At 36.1% G+C, this 25,952-nt stretch overlaps 1 protein-coding gene across 5 annotated transcripts in view; it reads right to left on the reverse strand.

Annotated features, from left to right (window-relative positions):
* MYBPC1 (myosin binding protein C1) overlaps positions 1-25,952 on the reverse strand; it is a 114,573-nt gene that overhangs the window by 31,867 nt on the left and 56,754 nt on the right. For 4 of the 5 annotated variants that reach the window (XM_054079914.1, XM_054079899.1, XM_009560519.2 and 1 more), the window contains 9 exons: positions 23,699-23,740; positions 13,195-13,299; positions 12,109-12,257; positions 11,647-11,764; positions 10,296-10,347; positions 8,708-8,764; positions 5,024-5,190; positions 2,696-2,828; positions 1,023-1,147 (listed from right to left, as the gene is read on the reverse strand). In XM_054079914.1, coding sequence (XP_053935889.1) covers positions 1,023-1,147; positions 2,696-2,828; positions 5,024-5,190; positions 8,708-8,764; positions 10,296-10,347; positions 11,647-11,764; positions 12,109-12,174 — 718 coding nt within the window. In that variant the 5' untranslated portion in view covers positions 12,175-12,257; positions 13,195-13,299; positions 23,699-23,740. Of the gene's footprint in view, positions 1-1,022; positions 1,148-2,695; positions 2,829-5,023; positions 5,191-8,707; positions 8,765-10,295; positions 10,348-11,646; positions 11,765-12,108; positions 12,258-13,194; positions 13,300-15,887; positions 15,924-17,212; positions 17,237-23,698; positions 23,741-25,952 lie in introns of those variants that run through there. The other variant, XM_054079891.1, reaches the window with a different exon arrangement.

Below are 25,952 nucleotides of genomic sequence, written 5' to 3' on the forward strand. Positions count from 1 at the left end.
CTAAGTTCTACATCTACATGTCTTTTAAGTATCAGTCTTGGTTAAGCTTTCTCTGCCTTAAATAAGAAGAGCAATTGCTCATTAAGATGCTAATAGGAAATGTGATAGGTAAAATAATATCATTTATTCAGACTGATAACTGCCTTGCACCCCTTCTATTGGCAGTTTGTCTAGGCAGGTTGACATGAGAAGCTGATATTCCCCCCTTACCTCCCATAGATCCCTCTCATAACTCTGTGTTTTCACTAGATCCTATAGCCCCTTGAACACAATAAAATGACTTGATGACATAACACAGTGCCCTTGTTGGTTTAACCTATTCCTGCTGTTAAAATTCAATTTTATTTAATAGTAAGAGATTGTACAATGGTTATCCCTTGATATTTATAGGGGCAATGGGGTCCATTATTTAAAATACCTTTTTGAATTATTTGATGATTTTTTTTTTGTATCTCTGTAGGTTTTGTTTTCCTGTTTGTTTTGTTGTACATTTGTGGGTGATGCCATGAATATTATCAGTAAGCCTATCAACACTGTGGGAGCAAAAAGGGTGAAGAAATGGCTACCCATTCATAGCTTTTGATGGAGTCTTCCCTTAGATCTGTGCAGATCAAATGAACACTAACTGCTTGAAAGTCTGATCTGAGGGTGCTCGAAACAAGTCCGTTGGACCAAGATTATCGGGATCATCAGCTATCTGAGTGCAGTGTTAGGGAAAGTCATTGCTATGTCAAATAAGCCTTCAAAATGACATTAAAACTATTAAAGGGACCACAGCCCTACTAGATAACACAGGATGAAATAAACCATACCACTATTTTAGTGTTTTCACTAAATTACTAAATACAGGATGAGGGGGGAAAAAAAGATGGTCAGGGATCACAGCAATACAAAATGATCCTAAGGCCTGCTAATACAAATATAAAAATGTGCTCAACCATATCCTTCCTGCTAATTTCTGTTGCAGTCAAAAGCTACATCAATTTAAAGCAGGTGAAATAGGAGCAAGCTGACAAAGTTACCTCTCACAAACAGTTCTGTAGAGCATTTCTCATCACCAGCTGTTACATAATAGCGAGCATCATCTGCCATCGAGCAATTATTGATGAATAAAATTCGCTGGTTACCTTTGTGCTCAAAAATGTATCTGTTTGAACATGAATACAGCAAAGATACGTTAGAAAAACTATTGGACCTCATTTGTTTTATGTACAAAATGCTTTAGGCGTTCTTAGAGGTGAAAGTCCTGGTGTTTACTTAGAACTGGAAAAGTAGTTCTGGGAAGAAATTTCTGAGGTTCACTAGAACTTTCATAGACTTTTAGCAAAAAGAGCTATCATATAGGGGGACAAGAAATCATCTTCTGGCTTGTTCCAAAATCACAGGCTTGAGGGATACAAAAGAAATAAAGAAAGAGCAGTCCCTGAAGGATGGTAAATAAACTTGAGGTCTGAAACTCTAGATGAGTAAAGATGAAAATAACTAGCAACAGGACACCATCCTCATTCCAACAGTCTTAACATTTTTGTAAAGTAAAATAATAGCCAAGGTTAAGAAGTTAACATTATTGGTAGGCCAGATGGCACAAGAGATCAGTAATGGGATATGGGGTTTTGGTAATGGGATATGGAACCTTTCGCCTTTGCATCACCAGTTTAGATCTGCTCCAGGTTGGTAATAACCAAAGCTCATTAGCATTTGACAGCTGCTTCAGCAGCCTGGAAGAAATGCACTGGAACATTTAATCCGGGTCCTTCTAGTGGAGAGGTATCCATATAGATGCCTGCAAAACAGATCTGAACTTCTTGTGGCAGTTGAAAGGGCTAAAGAAAATGTAACCTCTTTACTATGAGGTTTTTCTTATCAAAATCCTTCATTGACCTTTGCATCAACAGCAAGAAGTCTCCTTCTCTGCAAATGGTCTATTGCTAATTACTGGTTTTTTTCACAGGGCCAAAGGAGAAAATTGCTAGGATTTTGTGCTTCTAAGAAGCATTTGAGAGATTGTTCTGAATTACTAGTTACGCTGCATCATTCCTAGCTGTGTCTGACTGTGGAATGGGATTTTCTACACCAGGCTGTAAGAGCTGGTTGCGCCCACACCAGGGACTGGGCTCAACTTCCAGCCATTGCTCTACCTGTACTCAAGCGTCTGCACCTGAAAAGCCGCTGTGTCTAGATAAAACCAGATGCTAAACCAATTTGTAGGTGATATGATGAAGATGTTTGGGTATACTAGATGGATTGCACATCACTGAAATCACTTTGAGCTAATACAGGTTGCTGATTTCAGTGTAAGCATTGACTGTGTACTGGAAAGTGAGACAAACCTCACTCCCCTTTCCTCAGGCGGTTTATGAAACAGATGGGTAAGTACACGATGTTAAACATCTCTCTTCTTAGCACCCAACTACTGTAGAAAGATTCTGACCTTCTTCAGACATAGTACTGAGGACAACAAATTTATTTACTCACAGTGCTTCCTAATTTTTTAAAAGCTACTGCATGAACATTTAGCATACAGTGGACTTTTCTGGGTCATGAGCAATATAGCATCATTTGAATACTTTTGAAGTAAAATGAAATTCAGAAGTAAAATTGATGCAACCCAAGCAGAGATAGATCTACGCAACACACTTGTCAAGGAAGTACATGTGTACCCATTTTACTGCTTACATACAATAAAACCACTTACTTTGCACTTGGTCGTATTTCTTGACCATTTTTATACCACTTGAGTTCCACTGTTGGATCTGCTAGCTCCACCATGAATCTTACTTTACCTCCTTTGTCCACCTGATATGCAGGATCAAGACCTTTGGCAAAAGCTGTTGTGGAAGCCAAGTGTAATTATAAAAGAGGATCAGAAAAAACATAAAAACATGAATCCTGAAATGACATTTCATAATCTCATCAAAGCTTTCAGAAGCATACAATGTTATGTATCCCTCTATATATTAGAATGATAGCAGAATAACTGCAAAGCTGTGTGGATCTGATTTTCCTGACCAAATTTAAGATAGTATGTCTTAATGACCTTGCAGTGTGACTGTATTCTGAATAGGATAGGGTAGATGTAGGTCTGACAGCTTGCTGAGAAGTGCCATGTCAGAATAAAATGGTACATAACTGGTGCCATGGAATCCTTTACAATGAATCAGTTACAAAGGGCTTCTCTATCAACACCGCCACTCAGGTTAACAGGGAATTTTAAGTTAAAATTCTTACCAAGCTTCCCACTATCAGAATAAACATGTTGGTTTGTCTAAAAGCCAAACTAGCTTTCCTAATTCATTCTGTTTGTTGCAAGGTGTACATTACAGTTCCATTTGTGATAAATATTACAGCTGCAAAACATTTGCAAAAATATTTGAAACCAGGCAAAAGTTGTCAGTCTGTGAATCCTAATGGAGCTTTCAAAAAGGTTCTTTGAGACATGCAAATGTAGGCCAAGTTGTTCTAGGCAAGGTAAGGTAGCTTCAAAACACTTCAACATAAATGTTTAGTTATTGCCACCCACAAGAGCTAGACCCAGGGGTGTAGATACGTGTGGCTCAAAAAATCAATAAAGAAATGGTGCATCAAACAAATTGTCTACAGCTAAGTAATTAATTTCTGCTAAGATTTATATCATGCATATGTCTGGTTGCAGGAGACTGAATATGTTGACACAGTACAAGCAGAGTTATTAAATCTGAAAAGGACCTTTTATGTATTTTGTTGCAGTGTAAAAGTTTCCAGTTAGTAATAAAAGTAGTGTGAGAGGAAGAACACCCTACTCTCATCCTGTCACTACTATAGACATTTTTTCCTAACATCTTGATTCCCTGTCCACTGACAAATCCTGATATGACTGGCAACTCCATGCTACTCAACAGAGAACTTGGGAGAGGGACCAGACAAACCACTCCCATGTGCTGAGAGATCCCCTTTTCCAGTAAAACGTTCACAACCTTCTATGTGATGCACCTGGGCAGGGAGCAGTTCTTCCTGACAACCATGCGATTCCTGCCCATACTTCTAGACCTACACCAGACTCTTGGGAGAAGGAGAGGAGTTTCCTTGAGCTTTGAATCTTTAAAGTGCTCCACTGGATACAGAAACTGTCCGAATGGCTTAGCCAAAGCCCATTGACTCCATTGTTCCCTCCTTCAACTGTGGCTGGGATAAGATATAATGGCAAATGAAAAATATACAAAAAAAATTAATGTGTAGTAACATTACACATGTTATAATGGGAGGTAATTGATGAGGCGAGAGCATATGTCAGGCAGCTGGATTACAGCTGGATTGCTGGAGGATTTTACCTACACAAAGGGACTCCTCCAGGAAACAAGTGGAACAGCAGATGTATATATTGCATCCAGTTCTGAAGTGCTCTCCAGGAACAAGCAAATGCCACTATAGTGTAATGGATAGAGTGTTGTATTTATGTGTGTGTTTGTATGTGTGAATATGTATTATGCAACATATACATATATTTTATATACACATATATACACACATACATATAAACACATATCTACATTTATTTATGTATTACATCAATTGTACTATTTAGTAGGATAGGTGGGGAAAGACAGGCCTGAATGTCCTCACCCAGTGCAGGGTGCAGGGTTTCTTGTACCAGTGAAATTTCAGAGGAATGTCAAATTAAATGCAAAATGAAATTACAAAGAGTGAAAGATTTATTTGGAGTGACTGCATTTTAGAGCAGAAGATGTTAATGACAACACAAGGTCGAATTTCCATATTTTTTGGTCATGTAACACCTTTCCAGAGGACTTTGCTCCAGTTGGAACTATTGTTCCCAAGAGGAATGCTCTTGGTAAACACGGAATGGGATAGGCTGCTTACACTAATCACAGTGGGACAGAGCCTTCTTCTGATTAACTCCTTGTGGTAATAAGGCTTGAGTTGTAGTTAGCAAGTCTCCTTACATTGAAAAGAAACAAGAGTGAGTTTTTAGAGTGGATGCTTATGTTTGACTGTCAAACATAAGAATATTCTGGCTTATTCATACCTGCACTCTTCTTCACTTCCCTGCGCATGCGCTTCAGGCGCTTTAACATGCCTCTCAAGTCAGTAATACCATACTGAAAAGCAATCTTCTCATATTCACTGGGATTCGCATTCTTCAGGAGTTCCCACACATCTACCTCAGGTTCTTCCTCTTGCTGTTTAACCTCCCTAACAGTAGCAAAATAGAATTATGGGAGAAGAGTTAGTGAAGCTTTATCACAGCATAAAAAAAGTATGAAGCTGAATCTGTGATGAGTTTAGAAATGTTTTGATAAAAATTTGAAGGCCATAATAATTTATTTATTTCACTCAATACGAGTGGAACACCTCAGAATGACATTCACACCTTATTTTACACTTCTTCAGGGTAGAATTTGGATATAAACTTTAATTTGGCCTTTACTGATGTAAACAGTTATGACTGCTTTTATATTGCTTCATTATTTTACAAAAATACAGTTTGAAAGTGTAGTACTTCAATAGCATATGGGCTAATCCCACTTAAATCTGTTTTATCTGTTGGAATCTGAGTGGCATCAGTTACTATTTATGATGGCACCACTGAGATTTAAGTCTAGTCTATACATTTCATAATTATGTAAAAATGCTTTCAAATCCTGGGTCCCTGTAACAGCTACTAGGGGTGACCAATGAAAGAACACTGAAATCCAAGGAAATCTGGATCGCTTTGTAGTTACACTAGCATTCCTCAGAGTTACTTAAAGTTGCATAGGAACTTAAGATTTCCACATCAGCTTGGACTTGCGAGATGGATATTTTGGATTCCATGTTTATCTCAATCTTAAGAGCAAGAAGTGTTTTCAGAGGCCTCTGTGACTAGCATCACCTTTGCACAGAAGTTTCAATACTGTATTTGTTATCTGCAACTCCTGGCTAAGACAACCAATAAAGAGAACTACGATTATTTTCACAATGGCAGCCATTAAAGGAGAGAGCAACAGAAACATCATAAACAAAATTATAATTTTTGAGATAGAAAGCTTTGCTCAAAAAAGTGAACTGATAGAAAAATCCAGGAATTGGACTAGAAATCTAAATATTTTTTCCAGTAAATTAATTAAGATTAGCCCAGGATCATTCTGATTTTTTCTTTATGGCCTAATAAAATCAGTATTTTTGAGAACAGAGTGAGAAAATAAACGTTTGAGAAATAAAAAAGACTGAGTTTTGGAGTGAGACACTGTTAGAGCTGAGCTCTAACAAGTCTGATAGAGAGTTTTATTTAACATACACAGAAATGGCACTGTGGGTCCCTGAGAATCTCTGCATGGTTTGATGAGGAATTTTGGAAAACCACTTTACTATTTTAATGCATGAGGTTTATTTATTTTCATAAGTAGCCAGTCTTATTTTTTTTAAAAAAAAAAAAGAAGAAAGCTCCTTACTGAGCAATCTTTGAAATACTTACATTGTTATCTTAGAATTATTGTTAGATAATCTCAGGTATGTACTTTTACGTTTCGTTCCTTTTGCTTCTATCTGTGTTCATGCTTCCTGGAGGATGAGTATGTACAGCGAACAGTGGCATTTCAGTGACATCCCTTTTGCATGGTGGCAAGCCAAGATCAGCTTGCGAACATATGTAAAAGCTGACACACCCCATGGGGTGGCATTTCCCTCTCTCAGGGCTGGCCTCTGGCCATGCAAGCCCTGTTTGTGCTGAGGAGAGGTAAACTCCATAGGAACTGAGATAATATACCCCTTTATATCACATGGTAGTTGAGAATGAGGATAGTTATAGTATCCTGATTTTCAACCAGCTTGAAGTAATTAATTCCAGACTACATTTTCCTTTTGATTAACTGGAGAACAAATTTTGACACTTGCAGCAAACCAAATTTGTTTTGAGACCACAACTGTAGGTGGTGGGCAAACAATGCTTAGTATTTCCTAAGCAGAGTGACCTCCCCACAAAATCACTTCCAGATCTTTTCCCCGAAAATGTGCATTTCATTGAAAGATGTATTATTTTTTTTAAAAAAAGGGACCTAAATGTTTGAGTGGTTTTGAGTTCTTGTGCCTTTTATAATTTCGTGCCATTATTGATCTTTGTATTGATGAAGCGTAACCAGTCACAGTGTTGCTTACTGAGATTAGAACTGGTCTGTCTTCCTGCAAGACCAGCACGAAATTAGAAAATAGGCAGTACATAGATTCTATGCATTTAGGTTTTTTTAAAAAACATGTTTCAAGTATATGCACCACAGGTGAAAAGTTCCAGCTCATTCCTTGGTAATACAAAAAATAAGGAATGCACTGCAACATTGTCTCATGAAAAAAATTGAAAAGAAAATGTTTATTTGTCCTGATAAAAATACATATTAATATCCACACTGGAGCTTAATTAGAAATTTTACTCAATTAAGCTCCAAAGTATAAGGTTTCATTTCAGTGCCTGAAGAAATGAGGTGATGAACCGATTTGACCAATACCAAATAACGGTGTTTAAAACTAAGTTTGCTTTGCCCATTAACCATACAATAGGTATACTATGTTTATATGGCTATACAGCATTTATCTTATAAAACAGGTGAGTTACTTGTTAGTGAAGTGATAATGACTCTTAAATCACAATTCTCTTTCCATAAAGGCACCAAGACCTCTTACATGCAACTGCCACATTGCTAATCAAACACCCCACAAGCAGTCGTGAGAACTGTCACGGTAAATTGTATTAGTATGATAAAAAGTCACACTGAAGATCCTAATTAGGGATGAGAAGATTAAAAAACCAAAGACCTGGTGGATTTGAATTTGTTCAAGTCATTCCTTTACTGCCTACTTTTACCTTCATCCTGTCCTGTTTGTTTTAGTTGCTTGTATTCTATCCTCACTCTGAACTCATTGTGATCTTTTTGTGTAGTTAATGCACATTTTGGATTTTCCTCTTTCAGAGTAAGTGGTAGATGAGATAAAGGATCTATTTTCTTTTCCAATTTTCTCTGGTTAGTTGTTATTCGTTTCTGTGGGATATAGGATTTCTGTGATAAATGTAAAAATTTCTAGCTATCTTGTCTTAATGTATTAAAAGACTATATTGGGTTTAAGATTTGAAATAGCTAGAGGCATATCTATCACAACCCAGATTTTTAAGGCAAACAAGAGAAACATATGCCCAAGCTTTTCTCAGAATATTTAAGTTGAATGAAACAACATCAAACATTTGTGTGAATATTTTGAAACAGAAAGTTACCGAGAATGAATATGAATACCAACGCTTTGAAAGCAGAATATATGACTTTTCATATGAGGATGCTTATAAAATCAAATTAAGATATACACAAGAAGGTAAATTCAACCCTTTCTGATTTTGCCTGTTGCACCAGACTCAATTTTCTGAACTGCTCATCCCTGTGTAGGAAGTTGTCCCCCTCTACCCTCCATGCAAACATAAAAGAAATAGCAAATAAATTAAATGTTATTGGCCTCTTTAGGTTGTGGTTCACTTTTGTTCCAGTGTGCTCATATCTGAAATTTCTTTTCTGCACACTTAAATGTACAATTAACTGAACATTTGTATATTATACTATGAGAATAATAGTTAGAAACAGTGAAAAAAATGAGAATATTCTTAAGACGTTATTAATGCTAGACCTGATTCTTTCTGTGTGCCAACCTAATGGTTTGCAATCCACACCTGCTCACTGCATCACTTGGTTCTCACCTACGTTTCAGGAGACCACTAAAGTCAAGTTCTCCTGCATCGTCTTGTCCATCACCGCTGTTATTAATAGAAAAAGATCAAATCTTTGTTTAATACAGGAAGACTTAGACAACACACATTGCAAACGCTCTACATATCTCATACACTCAACACTGTCTGGACACACAAATAATGGTATAAAATCAACACAAACTTGTATTCTTTTTCACACAAATTACGTTTCCTTAGGCGCTTGTGAAAAATAACACAAAGGTTTGTATTGCTTGTTATTGTACTTTGATGACAAATTTTTGTAACTGCATACATAAATTTGCCGAGATTTGTGTTAGGTTTCAGTAACACAAATAAATGTAAACTAGTCAACACGAGCAGCTTTGTTTTTCATTTCCATAGTGTATGTGCATAAAAACAAAGGGCTTGTGCTGATCTTTTGCTACAAATGTGAAACAAAGATTTGCATTGCTGGGTGGTGCTTTTAACAATGCATTAGCTGTGTCAAATACTGATTGCAAAGCATTGCACTTAAGATTTAACCTTTCTTTAAACAAAGGGAGAAATCAGATTAAAAAACCAAGAAAGTACATTGCACATTTTACAGATAGAATCAAAGACCTGCGACGGTGCAGTTCTTTCTATAATGTGACCTTAAGGACTAATACCTTATTATAAAGCACAAAAGAAATGCCCTTAATATTCATAAAAATGGCAAAATCCTGCAAATGTTAAGTCAAATGATACCAATATTTCATCCTAGATTTTGCATGCAAGATATTACTTTGAAAACCAGAATATATTCAGATCTTTATCTGCTAGGGCACAATAGGTATTGCCATTTTAAAAAATATGCTCAAGAAAGGAGTGCACCTTGAATGTCATCTTTTGCATTTACACTTTAAATCAAATCTCTCTAAATAAAAACAAGTACTTCTAAGTTACAACCAATTTTTTTATGTCTGAATTAACAAACTGCATTAATTTTCTGTTTGTAAAACGTTTTCATTCTGAATATTTTTCCTTCTAAAACAATTTTATCCATGAACAGTAAAGATTACATTTATATTGGGTTAAATTACTGTTTTATCACAATCTGTACTAGATTGAATTGCTATTTTATCACAAAGCTAACTGACAAAGGAAAAGTTTTCAGACACATCTCACGGCCTCTGCAATATAATAGTTGCAGTCTTTTTGTAACAATGGCCTTATGACACTTTTTTACTCTCAACTGACATATTATAACTGATAATTTTCAGGAAACATGCAGTAGAATATCTTAGGGAATTAAAATATGATTTTAAAAACCTTTGAAGAAACAGACACTTAATTTCCTTAAATATTCCATCTTCTCTTAAAGCAATGACAACGTAATTTCACTGTAGAATATTTAATATAATAAGTACTATGTATGTGTTGTAACTATTTCATTCTACCCACTGCCAACTACCCCAAATCCCACTTCTTTAACCTGTGTTTACAAAAACATTTTTCTTAATACTTGATACATTTGTCTGACAAGATTGATGCAAGTTCTGTACATGCTACCAGCATCCTTTGCTCAGGAGCTTCATAGGATCACCGTTGAAGTTACCTTCTTTTGAAAGCAGATCTGATGTCAATGGATGGAGCAGCTTGGGAAGACTCTATGAAATAACAGTAGTACAGGAATTAAAAATGTAATTTGAAATTAATGTAATTTATGTAATCAGTGTAATTTGACTTACAAAATCTGTTTGGTTTCCTGCTTAGTGACCATAGTTTTTACTGCTCCTTTGGCACTGAATTCTGACTGTTCAGTGCTAAGTTAAGTTTACTTAATGCATTTCTCTAAACTACTTTCTGCAGTTCTGTACAGGAGAACTGTCTCTGTGGTGTTTCTCTCTGATCTCCTTCCTGCCTGTATTCAGGCTCTGGTCTTTTTGTCTTCCCATTCCCTACGTTTTCTCTCCTCCTTGCATCTTGCACTTTCTTGGTATGCTCAGCATCAGAGGGAAGAGGCATTCTTCTCTACAGTGAAAGACTTATTTTGATTCTCTGCGCAGGGATGATTCCTCCTTATGTGAATTACCCATTTGTGCCAGTCTGAATCAAATTAATCGGTTCTGATGCACAGATGGTGAACAGAAGAAGCCGGGCTGGTCTCTACCTTGCTGACTTCCAAAACCACATACCTACCTATGCCCCTCGGGGTGTCAGTCAGCCCTTAAATGTCCCCTTTACTGGGACTGGCTACCCTGGCTAATGAAAGAATAGTCTGGTCTAGGCCATTCAGTAGACATGATTTATGAGGGTGAAGAACTATTTTGTCCAGAGGCTGCTGGCCCTGGCATTTCAGAAGACACCCGTCTTTCTCAGTGTGATTGTGCGGGTATGTGTGTGCAGTTTTGCTGACAGAACTGCTCCCAAAGGAAAAGGTAAGCCTAAGGGTTAACATTTGCCAGAGTTAAGGCCTTTTATAACACAGAAATAGACAAAGGCATGACACTCCAGAGCTCTCTACATCGTACTATTCTTTATTTTGATGAAGAGTGCTAGAAATTGCTTTCTGGAGTATGATCATACCATGCCTCATCAAGGTGCAAATCATTGACAAGCCATGACCACTCCACATCCCTCTGCTCAGATGCTCCCAGATGAAGCCTGGCTCTCTGAATAGCCCTAAGCCCAGCTCTCTGTCTTGTGTGCCAGAGCCTGATTTGAATTCAATATTAGTTTTAGCTGCCAGGTTTTCTAATTTTGTATAAATGTCTCAAATGCTGTCTATACAGGTGTTAGCTTAAACAATCAATTACAGACACTTAAGCAAATTCTTTGAGCCCCGTGCTAAAAATGTTCACTCTAAGTGTTACTTCATTTAAAGTTTCAGAACAAAGTTGGGTGTCATCTAAGGTGAAAAAAAGAAAAATCTTCATAAAGCTTTACAGATACAAGTGGAATCTTACCTGTGACTTCAAGGTCAAAAGAACAACTATCAAACTTGTCCTTATATGATACTTCACAGCGATAGTTCCCTGCATAGTTTTCTTTAGCTTGAATGATATGCATCTCAAATGTGTGAATCTGAAAATCAAACATAATTGTTCATTAATTGCATAAAGCAGAAGTTAAAAAATTAGTCTTTCAGACCTAAACCAGGAACAATGGATGACTTGAATAAAAGACTCCGGAAAGAGGCCGGAACACAGAGATCACAATGGAAATCTTTAATTTCCCCACTATCACTTGTCCTGTGCTGGGAGAGCAGAAAAGCCTGCTCCTGTGCGGAGTCAGAAATCATCACTGAAATATGTGTGGGGAAGCCAAAATTAGAATTTACTGCTCTTGAATTTCTACTTGTCATCTTAAACTGATTTTTAAGATCTCTTTGGAGTTTGCCCCTGTAAGTAGGAAAAGCAAAGACACACCTTAGTGTGACGCTCAAAGGATTCTTTCAGCTGCAGGTGCTTCCCAGCTTTACTGGCCAGGTCCATCCATTTTCCTTTAAACCACTTAACGTTTGGCTTTCGCAGAAGATCTTTGGCCTCTACTTTGGCTATAAATGTAATATTCCCACCTTTTAAAAAGAAACAAGAATGCAGTTATTGAGAAACATGTGGCTGGTCAGTCACATCTGCACAAGTTTCTTTTACTACTGTTCCTTCCAGTCTCCATGTGCTGGCTCTGCCACGACAATAAGAGTCAGGTGGAGTCACACAGAATATGAAAGTACTGCAGTGTTACAGAAGTTAATGATTTTGGGTCTGGAAGCGTTCTGCCAGTCTCAGTGTGGAGCCTGAGACACTGAGAAGCAGGATAAATTAGCTGAGGCAAAGCTCAATGTTGTCATGGGCAAATTGTTCCCAATACTTAATTTTCTTGCTTACAACAAGCACAGGCTACCAGGCAGTTTTAACATGAATACACAAGAGTTTGGAAAAGAAAACTTGGAGCTCTACATGCATTTCTATTATTAATTCTTTCATCTAAGGAGAGAGGAAAAAGTCTTCTCTAAATATAATTTGAGAATAGTAAAGTTAGCTCAATTTTCAGAACACCCCTCCCCAGCCTCTGCTGAGTTTCCATCCTAACATTCACGGACTCCAGAGAGGAATACAGGTAACTCCTCATGTTTATTTTCCAAACAAATCCCCCCAAATGCTCTTTTTCTACTCAGAAACTGAGAATAATAATCAGTTTGCATTTAAAAAAAAAAAAAAAGACCACATCTTAGTGTATCCAAGTACACAACAGACAGATTAAGAAGGCTGTAATGAGCATCTCACCATTGCTGCTACCCTGCTTAAGGTGCAGCTACTTTACCATGTTAGTGTGGCTTAGGAGTGCAGTTTGGAAGTGAACCTCCTCATTGTTTATGTCCAAACAAACTCAGTGGAAGCACTTCCAGCTGAAGGCAGAAGCCAAGTGTGAAGGGGGTGAACATACCTTTCCTGGCTCTGCCTCAGCCTCTGTATCTCTGGGAGTGGCTTTTCATTTTGCTTCTAAGCACTTACCAACACTCACTGAACCACTCTGAGGTTTTTCGACGAATAAAGTGGATCTTTGGGAGTCATCACGTTTTTCACCCTCTTCTGGAGCTCCTTCTCCAAGAGACCATACTGAGATGCAGAAAGAGAGGGAAATGTCAATCATCCAAGTGTGGTTTACTCACTCCAAAATGCACTTACCTGAACTTACTAAACCCTCTAGCCCTATTACCTCTCTTTTCAGATGTCCTGAAATATTTGTACATTTTTGGTCATGCTGATATCCATTGCTTGTCTGTCACATTGTTTACGATTCCTGTAAGAACACTACCTTTATGGTGACAGAAAATGAATCTATCAGGGAGGAAGAGAGGGGAACCTGATCAGCCAGGTCCGGGTACTGAGCAACCTGAATGGTACCAGTATTCAACCATGAGTGCTTCACAGAGGCAATGCACAAGGGTCAGCTCTTTGTTTTTCAGAAGAGATGTTCTGAAAACACAAACGGCTATGGGCACAAATGAAACACATATGATGCATAGTTTTGTTCGGTCTTTCTCAAGCCCAAACTCAGTCAATTGTACAAGCCAGTTTTACCTCTTTGTCTGCAAAATACGGCAAGGACGAAACTTACTTTTGAACTTTGTTCTCTTCTACTATGATGAAAGTAGAGAGTTTGGGGATCAGTCACTACAGTATCCTGCCATGTGCATTGGCTGATATTTTACAGAAAATAGTTTGTCAGATGGAAATGATTGTGTCATATGCTCAGACACAGTACCTTCTCTTCTGGAAGTTGGAATTTTGGGACTGAAAAGGAGCAACGGTACTGAAAGAAGCAGCAAGGGAGCTGTCTCCCCAGGGTGGAGAATTGTACCAACACAGCTGTACATTTCTCGCTTTTCTGCTCATCTCAGCAGCCCAGGCTTTGTGCTATACAGTTACATCTTGAGTAAATACATGCAAAACTACAGTCAAAGCTGATTCCCAATGGAAAAGACCAGGAGATAAAAGGCAGTGAGCATTTGTCTGTTACCTACTCCCTTTCTGCAGAGACGCAAAGCATATGCCTCATGTTCCATGTGAGAACTTGCAGAGTCCAACTGCCACATATCCTTTTTTTGAGAAGTTATTGCCAGTGCATAGAGAAAACTGAGTAAAGCCAGTACTCTACTGAATACTGAAGAGCAGAGCAAATGTGGAATTGTACAGCTATAATTAACAAAGCCATCTGTTGCTTTCAAATCAGAAGTGCATCTCCCTTGATCCCCTTGAACTTTTATTTGTTTCAGAAGTGAAGGTGGCTTTTTATAGTGTATCCAATGCTCTTTCAGTTTTGGTTTCTTGAATAGCAAAAACGAGGATCCAGTCACACAACAGTTCTCACTTAGCCAAACCCTGGTCTTGAAATTAAAAGTTCCTTTCCCTGCTCAGTGTCTTCTGCAGAAACTCATTTGCCAGACATCGGAATTGTCTTTCCACTATGTAGAGATGACTGCTGTGGGAACCTTTTTAACTCATGAAAGTTTCTGTTACTCACTAATGCAACATAACTCATTGGGGAAAATGCAACCAAACTGTTTTTACTGCCCTAAAGTCTGCCAGGAATTTTAAAATGGTATAAAAATACTAGATAGCTTTTCGGTAAGATCTTTGCCTTTCAATCTTTCAGTGGATTATGGATGATATGCCTGACACCTCTGTAAATGCCTGCTTGTACAATATTTCTTATCAGTAAAGACATTCATGTATATACACACATGTATATACACATATATGAAAATATATACACAGACATACATGAATACAAATGTGTATATATAGATACACATCTATATATACTCTTTTTATGCTCTAGATGTTTAGATAATGCCAGTATAACATGCTAGTGTATGGAAACAACGTAAGAACAAGTAACAGTTACTGATGTGAACAGAATGATGTATCAATGCTTGGTACAGGACCCGGTCACATGTAAAAACAAACCCAACGCGCCACGGGATGAAATGGAAAAAGGATATTAATAAATGGAAGAAGCTTACATAAAGTCATTAATTCAGTATCACATAAAATAACACCTAAATATTATCATCACCTTTAGATATTAGCATTTTCCTGTTTATTAAACAAACAGAACAAAACGTGGGTTTGACGTTGGCTCAGGGGCTGGCATAGATGGCTATGCCAGGTCAATAACCATGGTTGAAGTACTTGCTGCTCATTTTGTTCCAGAGGCTGCAAATCCTGAAACCACAAAAGTGGGTGTAGTATGCGTTACCTGCCAGGGTAGGAAGAAAGAGGTTATGACTTTGCTAAGTTTTCCCCACTGTCCTTTGAGCTGTGAGAAGAAGCCATTCTCCTACAGTTTCCTGAGGTCGGTGTTTGAGATTCAGGTAAGCCACTGTCACCCTGTAGACTGAGGAGGAAGGGAATAGCTGTGTATCTATCTATATAGAAATAGATATAGATAGATAGGTATGTATGTATGTGTAAAATAGTGATACATGCCCTGTCTTGTGCAGCAGAGCCTTCTCTCACTCCTCATTTAGCTGCTAGAAACCTATTTGCTCAAGTAATTAAAAGCACTTCAACAGTTACAGTTTGATACTGTGTAAACCATGAAAATAATATTAAACATTATTTTAAAGAAATAAAGTATTAATGATAATTTTATTATGTAAATTTTGGAATGTTTCATCATGTTTTTCAGGGCATCTCACCTGAATCTTTTCTTTCCGCTGGCTTAGACATCCCATCTGAAAGGGAAGAGCAATTTAGATGACACCAGCTCAGAGACCACAGCTTAACTGACCTCACATATTTGAGATTTGAGGAAGACTGATTCTTCATGCAAGAAGATTAGACTAGTTATTTAGGACCATATCTCATGAGAAACTACTTGAATAACAGAAAAAGGAAGGGAACAGCTGTGAAAAAAATTCAGACATCTTTCCCCCTTTTCTCCTGAAAACCTAAATTAATTTAGTTTAGTTTTCATTCAAGATTTCCTTTTTAGTAGTTCATATTTAGAAGGGTTCTGTGAAGTGGGTGTTTTCTTCATAATTTGTGCAGTTCTAGATAACAGATGACTTTATGTTGTTTATTATTTATCTTACGGGATGGTACCTAAAGAAATTAAATAGTCTATTTATTTATATAGGTTGAGCAAAATAATGACAAATAGTTAAAATTAAATTTTAGTCTTTAATTTTTAGGCTATTTTAATTTTTAGGCCATTTTATTTATACATTTAGCTTTTAACAATATGTTTCTATAGTACTCTAAATAAAGATACTGCTACTGACTTTACAGATAGCATTCAGCCCGAAATTAATAATACAAATTCTTTTGGGAGAAATTAAGAAAATGCAATCATTTGGAGCAGTGAATATAATTAAGATCATGTTTTTCATTTGACACACTGCAAAGAATTTTCTACTGTTCAAAATCCCTATTTCATTCACAATTTATTTTTTTAAATCATATTAAGGAAGCAATGGAGAAATTTTGGCCATGTCACATGTGACATGATGGATCCCTGTGGTGTTGCTTTTCTTTCACTGCCAATAACCAAGGTGTTTTGTCTGCCAAGTTGGCAGCAGTGGCTTGGAGTAGGACATTCAAAATACTTTGTAGGTCATATGGCCCAAGGTAAGGTGACAGAATTATGCAGAGAAACCTGTTTTGAACTCATAAAGCATTTGTTTTATTTGTAATTCTGGAATTTGCTCTCAAGACTAATACTGAAGATGCGTTCTGTGTTTATTGACAGGAAAAGATATTGGGAGCTGCTAACCAATATTTTACCTTACAATCTTACTTTTACAGCTCTACCAAAGACCTAAAAGCAGGACAGGAAAGGAACTTATATGGTATTAAGGTCTTCTGAATAGAGATTAATTTAATGGAGGGCATTTCAAAAAACTACATCTCTGATTAGTACGCTTTGAGTTCAGTCCAATGGTTTGGATTCTTTCTTCATTAATAGTCAAGAGAAAAATACATACATACATACACACACACAAAGCACTATCACAGTCCTAACCTGCTGGTGGAGTACTAACTGAAGTGTCATCTTCATCTGTGAAAAGATATACAAATGAAAAAGCGCATAAAGAAAATGAAACCACAGATGATCATCTGCTTTAAAACAACTATGTGAAAATGTAAAACCTGCAAAAGAAAGGGAAAGAAATCATAATAGTCAGGAGCATTCACAATGGAAGCTTCAAACTGATGAAGAAAGCTTTGTGTAATTCAGAAGCTGAAATGGTAAACCTTAATGTTTCAAGCAAGTAAAAGAAAAATGAGATGTGGACTGTGATCTATTATTAAATCATGAGTTTATATGAAAGCTGCTGAGTGGTTCTGTTTGTTAGAGATGTAATCCACAGTAAATACAAAAAAGCCACAATGAAATCATGGTCAATCACATATCTGACCTGAGGAAGATGCCATTTCTCTGATGTCCGTGTCTGCAATTAAAATGTGCACCATATATGCATTCAGCATCATCAAATCATGATAAGCAACATTTAAAAATAGTCACCTGTATTTATAATTTGTAATTTCTGTATTAGAATGTTAATTTAAAGTGCAAGGAATAAGCAATTCATTTTTTTTCCATATGATAGAAGAATAATCTAAAATAAGGACAGAATTATTATAATCACACTTCATTTTCCATTTAATCACACTAAAAGTTGACCATCATAAAGTATTTAATTACTATGATCAATTATTATACAGGTATTTTAAAATGGTTAATCTCATGGAGTTTATTGAGGTATGTATTTACACAAATCCAAAGCCAGAAAACACATGAAACTGATGTTAAACCTGATATATTGTAATCATAATTATTAGAAAACCAGAATAAGGTAAAGACCATCTTCACAAGTGCCTCCTACACCTGTTTGAAGTTTAGATGTTGACTAGAAACTTCAGAGATACCAGTTTCTTACAAAAATATGCAAAAAAACCTTAGTATCTTAAAAGCTTAATTGTAAAAAAAAAAGAAATTACCAATGTAACATTTGAAAGGATACATTAAACTGGATATATTTAAGATTTAATACATATACGATTTAAAGATAATTTTTTTTTTTTATGCAGTATCAGAAAATCATTTGGAGAACATTTCAAAGTGGAGGAAACAACAGTTGAAGAAGAAAAACTGGAAAAATATTAACCCTTATTTTTAAAGAGCTTTATTTCAGGTTTTAAATTTGGGCTTCTAGAATAAAATTTTAATTCTGAAATTATCCTTTGATTTTGACCTTAAAGCTATAATTTGTATTTTTTCAAGGATAAATGTAATAACTATGAAAAAAACATATATAAATGTAGTTGCATTTTTTAAAATACTGGACGTATTAATTTTTTATGTTTACTTAACCAATGGATTGTAAGTGAAAGTCTGTTAATAGAATTTAACTACTGAGCCACTAGATTTTACTCATTCCTTTTTAATGATTCATCAAGTTTCTTTTTAACAATCCCTTGAGTAGAGGATGCCAGTTGTAAAAGGTAGGCCTACACGTGAAGGATTAATGTGTTATCTGAAAAAAAATAATTTCTTATTCAGAGCAAAAAAAGAATTTTTTTAGTGGAAGAGTTCCTACCACCTGCATCATCCAATGGCATAGGGACATGTTGAATTTCAGTGAAAACACAGTAACAATAAAGTCATGTCAGATGTTTTAACATATTGTGATAACAACTAAATGAATGCAAGACTATGTAATTTCACTGCAAATCTTTCTCTGTATTTAATGGAACTATAAAGTGTACTTCCATTTCTTTTTGTCAATACATTCACCATTGCGGTTGATGATGACTTGAAGAGGTACAGAATATTCTCTCTGGACAGAAAAAAATGATTAAGATCAATCAGCATGAAACATTTGATGAGATGTGCCCTGTGTGATGGTGTATGATAGTCACATAATTAAAGGATCACCCTATCTCACTTCTATTCTCTTTAAACATTTGAAAAACTAAAACAACAAAAAGGTGTTATTAGTTTTGCAGAAGGATCGCTGGGGTTTCTCCAGGGTAATCTATCATTTTTAAAACAAAATGTTAACATCAAAGCTGAAAAAAATCAAACCAAACAAACATTTCAGAAGTATCAAAATGAAAGCACAATTGACTGTGAAAATTGACTGGAAAGAGTATGAAAACAAAACATGTCAGTAGGATTGTTTTGACAAATGGGTAATTATCAATTAATCATTCCTTATATCTCAGGCTTCTAGGATGAAATGAACTGATCATTGAACAAATATGAAAAATGGTTCAACAGCAATAACCAATATATTATGATAATATTTTGTTATTGTGATAATATTATGTTATTGTGATAAGTGCTGAATGATTTTTTTATGTTAGCAACAAATACTGAACAAAACAAAAATCACGAAACTAGCAGACATGGCAATAGAACTATGATCATTATTTCACTGTACTCTGCTTCTGCAACTAAACTTTTAATGGAGTAGCAATCTGTTGCATGGCAATAAATAGGTATGAAGAAATTAAATCATTCACTTGACAGTAGATTGTTAGGATATATTACTCTACAGAGATTTTTATTCTTTGGCTGCTATTCATCTGTGGCGTATTTTCATCAACAAGTAGGATATTTATGCTTATTTTCTTGTATCTAAATGATCACGTCAACTGAGGAAGAAGTTTCTTGGAACTCCATAAGGAGTAAAGTCTTGTAGAAGGAAATAGTGCTCCACATCTCAGAAATAGCTAAAGTAAAAATTCTTAAAGCTGACAGTTAGTGTAACCTGAACATTAAAATTTCTGACTGCTGACACAGCAAAAGTGTAGAAAAATCAGTCAAAATATAAATAATAGCTACTTATTTATATACGAACTGCTGTTATTTTCTACTTTCTCTTGATTTGATATCTACCACAGCAAAATGGAAGCTGCTATTTTGCCATCATTCACTTTGTTGAGAAAATCAATGTTTTGCAGAAATGCCAAATCATATTAATTTATACTTTCACTTTTCTGGTTTTTACTGGTTTAAAAGAAAATTTGCAAGCCATGTGTCAATGTCAAAAGCCTGATGCTACAGAACTGACTAGGGGAATTTTGGAATAGGCTCCACTGGAGCAGCATCTCAAGCTTGATTTAATCAGCTAACAGAGCTGGTAAACTAATTAATCTTTCTTTGATATTGTTCCTTGCTCTTACACACTAAAGACCATGGGAGGTGGCATGAGATATACAGCGGGCAGAATGTCATGCAGAGGAAAGACGAAGTTTTGCAGCCGCAGGTGACTTCATAGTGCCCTAATATTTATCTGTGCTACTGCACAATGGATCAAGTGCCCAGGGCTAGGACAGGAGGCAGATAAACACCACGAAGAGTGAACTCTTTGTCTTCAGGGTACATAAATAAATACAGAGTAACTTAACAGACTGCCTGAATCATCTTGGTTTATGCTGAAATTACTGAGCACAGTTTAACCTGTCTGAGAGTTTAACATTTAGTTGCCTTCAATTACCCATCTGATAAGTATTCGTCAGTGGGACTTCGAGCTTTGGAAATGGTAAATGAATTACATACATACAGCAATGGGAGTTTTAGTAGAGAGATGCATGGATAAATGAAACCTGGAAAAATACAGGCATGAAACTTGCAAGCATTTTAGTAGATGGTTGGATGGAACCTAGAGAATAAGGTATCAGTAAAACATGCAGAAATTTTAGTTTCTCTCTGAATGGCTGGATGTAACCTAAAAAAGGAATGAGCAAATTGGTATTAAACTTCAATCATTATTTCAGCAAGTCGGAAGACATTTATTCCAATATTCAATCTGTAAGATAATGCTAAAATTATAAACAAAACCAGAAGAATTTAAATTGCATGAGTATGGGATAACATACTAAATTTGGTAGGATTTCTCTGAGTCATTTTTTCCCCTGAAAATAAAACACATAATCATATATATCCTTTTTTTTTTACATAATTTCAGATATCTTTGAAGCTATAAAAGATTATTCTATGCAAGAAAATTTTATTTTTGCTGCTTTTAGCTACTAATTTACAGAAAATGACCACAAAATAACAAAGAATTTATCACACTGTCCACTATTACTTAACTTTACAGTGTACATAAAGGAACACAAATATAGAATTTCACACAGACGATGACTACTAAAGAGAAATAGAACAGTAAAACAGACACACAAATAAGTATACATTATCTTCCTAACTTCTGCTAATAACTTTATCTTAGAAATGAGGTGAACATTATGGACCACTTGGTCTGTAGTTATGGACCCAGCATACTTTCCTACCTGCTAGGTTCCAGCAGAGCCTGACTGTGCTGTAGAGAGGGGATGACCCAGATTCCTACAGTGTGCTGTTTCTTATAAATTATCAATAAAGAGGTCACAACTGCTAACACATAGGTATTGATTGTAGAATTGCTGAGGAATTCAGACATAAGATCCTTTCCACCTCATCCCCATTCAGGGAAGTAACCAAATCTGTTACTTCTGAAGCTACAGAAACAGTTTTATAAATAGCTTGTGCAAAAGCTAACCTCTTAAGGCTGATTATGTCCTTATATTCTTGTTTAACTGCTCATTTTCTAGTGTAAATGATTTTGGACAGATTGGAAAAATGGAACCTTTTCCCATGTTGTGAATTATGTTCACGCTTCTAAACATTTTCTTCTGGTAGACAAACATGAAAGAATCACTCTCAGAAAGTATACTTTCCCTTACTTGGTGATATTCCGTAGTAAAATAGGACCTGATAGGAACAATTGTACTACACCTAATTAAAAAAAAAAAAAAAATTACTACTGAGTGTCTGGCAGTGACAATTTCACTGGAACATGGCAGAACGTCATTCTTTCTACATACTGGTATCCAGACTTTCACTTGAATTGTTACTGAGGTGGCTGCTGCCACCATGAACTAAAACTGGAGATGCTTTCTGTACTAGGATCTCAAACAATTTTGTTGGTAGCAAAACCCTCCTAGACAGCACAAGCACCAAAGCATTTTTCCCTTTAGGAAATACATGTGTTTTTCACTAAATTAAAAATAAAAACATAATAATGTATACAAAGATAATAGAATCGAAGGATTTTATAAGATACCTACCATGTTTTCTTTTTTATTGAGTAAATTGTAGACTTGTAAGCAGTGGAGAAAACAGCATTCATATAGTTCGGGAACAAACAATTCTCTCTTATCAAGATTAAAGCAAGCAGAACTAACTACTGGAATAGCTTCAGGCAAGACTTTCATATTTTTCCTATCATTAGGCATGCAAATTTTTCCTGAATTGTGTTTCCATTGCCAAGATGACAGATTTGATTACTTACATGAAATTTTGTGTGTCAAAATAATTTCTCAGTGCAAAGACAGCTGGCAAAATAAAGTGCACTCAATTCTTGTTTTGCATTTTTATTTTCAAAAGAGTACTTGAATCACACACTCTCAGTGTTTATATTTTGACTTTGCTGAGAAAAACAGTCATGCACACCTTTGTCAAATAAGTCTGCAAGTGTCAAGTATGCATCCAGTCTGTCTAAAAGGCAAGAGTTTGTCTATGAGAGACTGAAAGACAGAATGCATATTCCAGCAAGCCATTCTTGATCTGCCATGAAAAAGTGAAACCACGCTGAATGAAAAGCTAGCAGTTGTAAGTATATTTTGGTCTTGATTAGCCTTTTATCAGAACGAGAAACAACAAAAAAAGATTATTCATTTCAAAATAAGTGATGAGCTGTTTGTATTCCACTTCGGCAAGGAGTACAAAAAGGAGCAGAATTTGGCCCAGTTCCTTCAAAACGTATCTTCATAACAAGAAGAATTATCAACAGAGCTGAAGTCTAATAGCAGCTCAAAAATGTATATTAAAAATGAGCTGGATTTTACATGCATTGCTAGTGGAACAGTTATGTGTCTGTTCACAGCATACTGTCCTCAAAAGACGTTTTTCAGAACTGATAATGAGTTCAGCTGCTGGACGCCCAATGAGGACAGAAAAATGAATAGGTGATGTCCTTGTTCAGACAAAAAAATCTATTGGACTTTGCTGAAAGGCAAAACGTGCAACACCAAGTTTCTATGGTAGAATGGAAATAGCTTAGAATGACAGCAGATTGTCTACTTTATCTAAAAACTATTGATATGCATAGTGTCTGGGTTTTAGCAAGCTTGGTCAATGTCAACATCCAGGCTCTCTTAAGCATGGCTTTCTGCTCATGCAAATCACTTGGAATTTAATCTATTAATTAAACAGTCTGTATAAATACTGTTGCTCAAGTGTCAGTCTTGTTTGCAGAATTTTTGAAGATGCTTGTATGTTATCATAATTTCCTTGTGTTGGGTAAGTCATGCATGAAAAGCATTCAGGAAGATTCAAATCACACTTCTGAAATTTGGCACCCAAATTATGAACTAAAGCTCAAGCAATCCAGCATCAGAACAGCATTTACAAATATTCTTTTTAATGCCCATTTTAAAAATATGATTCCAGACTCACCTTTACCCTTTCCAGTTTCACCATCCTGTGCTGGCTTTTGTTCTGTGTAGGAAGTACAAGTATAGTTTTGAGAGGATCTTAAGGCAAAAAGAAAAACTTACGCAGCATTAAAAAATAAAGCAATATTCTATGTTCTGCTAGTAGTGAAAAACCAAAATTAAAGAATTATTGATACACTTGTTTATGTAATATACAGTTGCAACCCCTCAAAGCATTTTGCAGCTCTTTGCATAACAATATATTTTCTGTGTTTTGAAAGAGTTGTATTAGCTTGGTGTTCCTCTAATCAGTAGAAGAAAAATACTAGGGTTTTATAACTAGTAATTGTTAGTCTTTTGCTCTTGAGTTTTTTACAAAGACTTTGAAATGAGTTACATAGAACTGTTAATTTGAATGGACTTAGATCAGCCATGAGAGACTGCCAAATATTGATGGTGTCCTGAGCTCTATCATTTTAATCAGTTTATGCTTCATAGAATCATAGAATCATAGAATCATAGAATCATAGAATCATAGAATCATAGAATCATAGAACAGTTTGGGTTGGAAGGAAACTTAAAGTTCTTCTAGTTCCAACCCTCCTCCCATGGGCAGGGACACCTCCCACCAGACCAGGCTGCCCAAAGCCCCATCCGACCTGGCCTTGAAGACTTCCAGGCATGGGGCAGCCACAACTTCCCTGGGCAACTTGTTCCAGTGTCTCACCATTCTCATGGTGAAGAAATTCTTCCTTATATCAAGCCTAAATCTGCCCAGTTTATACCTGTTCCCCTTTGTCCTGTCACCACAAGCCTTTGTGAATAGTGCCTCTATTCAGAAGAAGTACAGCACAGAGACAGTGTATTGGGGGTGTTCTTAATTCTTTATCATCACCTTCATTGTCATCATCATTTTTTCTAGGCTATTTGTTTTTAGTTTTCTTCATCAAAAGATTTGCCAGCTTGCCCTCTACTCCAAGAAAAGTGAATGTGACTTATCTTTGATGTCACATGTATGAGAATACTTGGACTGTAGTTTCATCAAAAAAAAAAATTATGTGCTTTCTCTGTTCCAGGATTTGATAGGATTCCTATTCTCTTTGGTTTCTTGTCTCGTTCAGTTGGCATGCAAATACAGTTAGAAACTTGTAAAATCGTATGAATTGTCCTGTCTTAAGGGTACAAACACTCAATAGTCTATTGCCTGTGAAAAATTAATTTCAGTGACAAACTTACTTGTCAACTGTCTGATAAAAGGTCAATAGATTAACTTTGTCAAAATGGAGCTAAGATAACTTCTGTACCATGCAGGAAACACCTGCAGCAGCCAGTGGATATAATGATTATCCTGATTTCTTTTTCACATGTGCATAGACATGGTAACTATGAAAATGAAACTTGAAATTTGGAAGACAAGTCTATATTCTGGAAGCATGACAGACTCCCAGATGCTTCCGTCTGGATTCCTTAAATTTCCAGGCTCCAGTTGTCAGGATGTCCATCTTGGCCAGATGGTCAAACCTGTTCCTTTTTAATGGGAGTTTAACTACTGTAAATCTCCTTTCTTGCTAGGATCTAGGATGAGGAGAACTCACTGATCTTGGCAGGTGGTAGCATGTCTAAATCCCATTTGAAAACCTGATCAGTACTAAGTATACCAACACGAGTGCTTGACATTGAGATCTAGAAGGGGTTCTTACAATGGCTTCCCAAAAATTTAGTGGTATAGTTTAAGATGCTGATTACATCCAATAAACTATTTATATGTTGTAACATTTGGATTCTTGAACAACCAACTTCCCTCGTTCTGTGATAGCACTTGTTAATCCAAGATGACAGCATCTTGAGTCAGGCAGAAAGAGGCTAGGAGAAGTGACTGGTTCTTCTAGCTGAAAAATATCCCAGTTTGGCCTGTGCCTAACAGTAAGGCCTACTGACACCCTATTTGTTTTACAGAAGAGCTATAGATACGGGGGAAAAGAAGGAGCTTATAATACTTATTTCATATTCAATCCTGTTTATTTAAATAGAAACAAGAAGATGATGTTTTTTTTAAAATGTTAATAGATGTTTTTAATATAACGCTTCAGAGATGCTATTCCTTCCTGTCCACAAAAAGCAGTTTCTTATTTCAGTTCTTCTTAAAAGTTTGGTGAAGAACATGAATTTAAGTACAAGGTACACCAAATAAGAAACTCCAGGTGAGTATTTTGAAATAAATTACTTATCATCAACTGTACAAATTTTACAGTTAAATAAAACACAACTATTATGAA

The sequence above is a fragment of the Cuculus canorus genome, chromosome 1, assembly GCF_017976375.1.
Source record: "Cuculus canorus isolate bCucCan1 chromosome 1, bCucCan1.pri, whole genome shotgun sequence".
Classification (NCBI taxonomy): domain Eukaryota; kingdom Metazoa; phylum Chordata; class Aves; order Cuculiformes; family Cuculidae; genus Cuculus; species Cuculus canorus.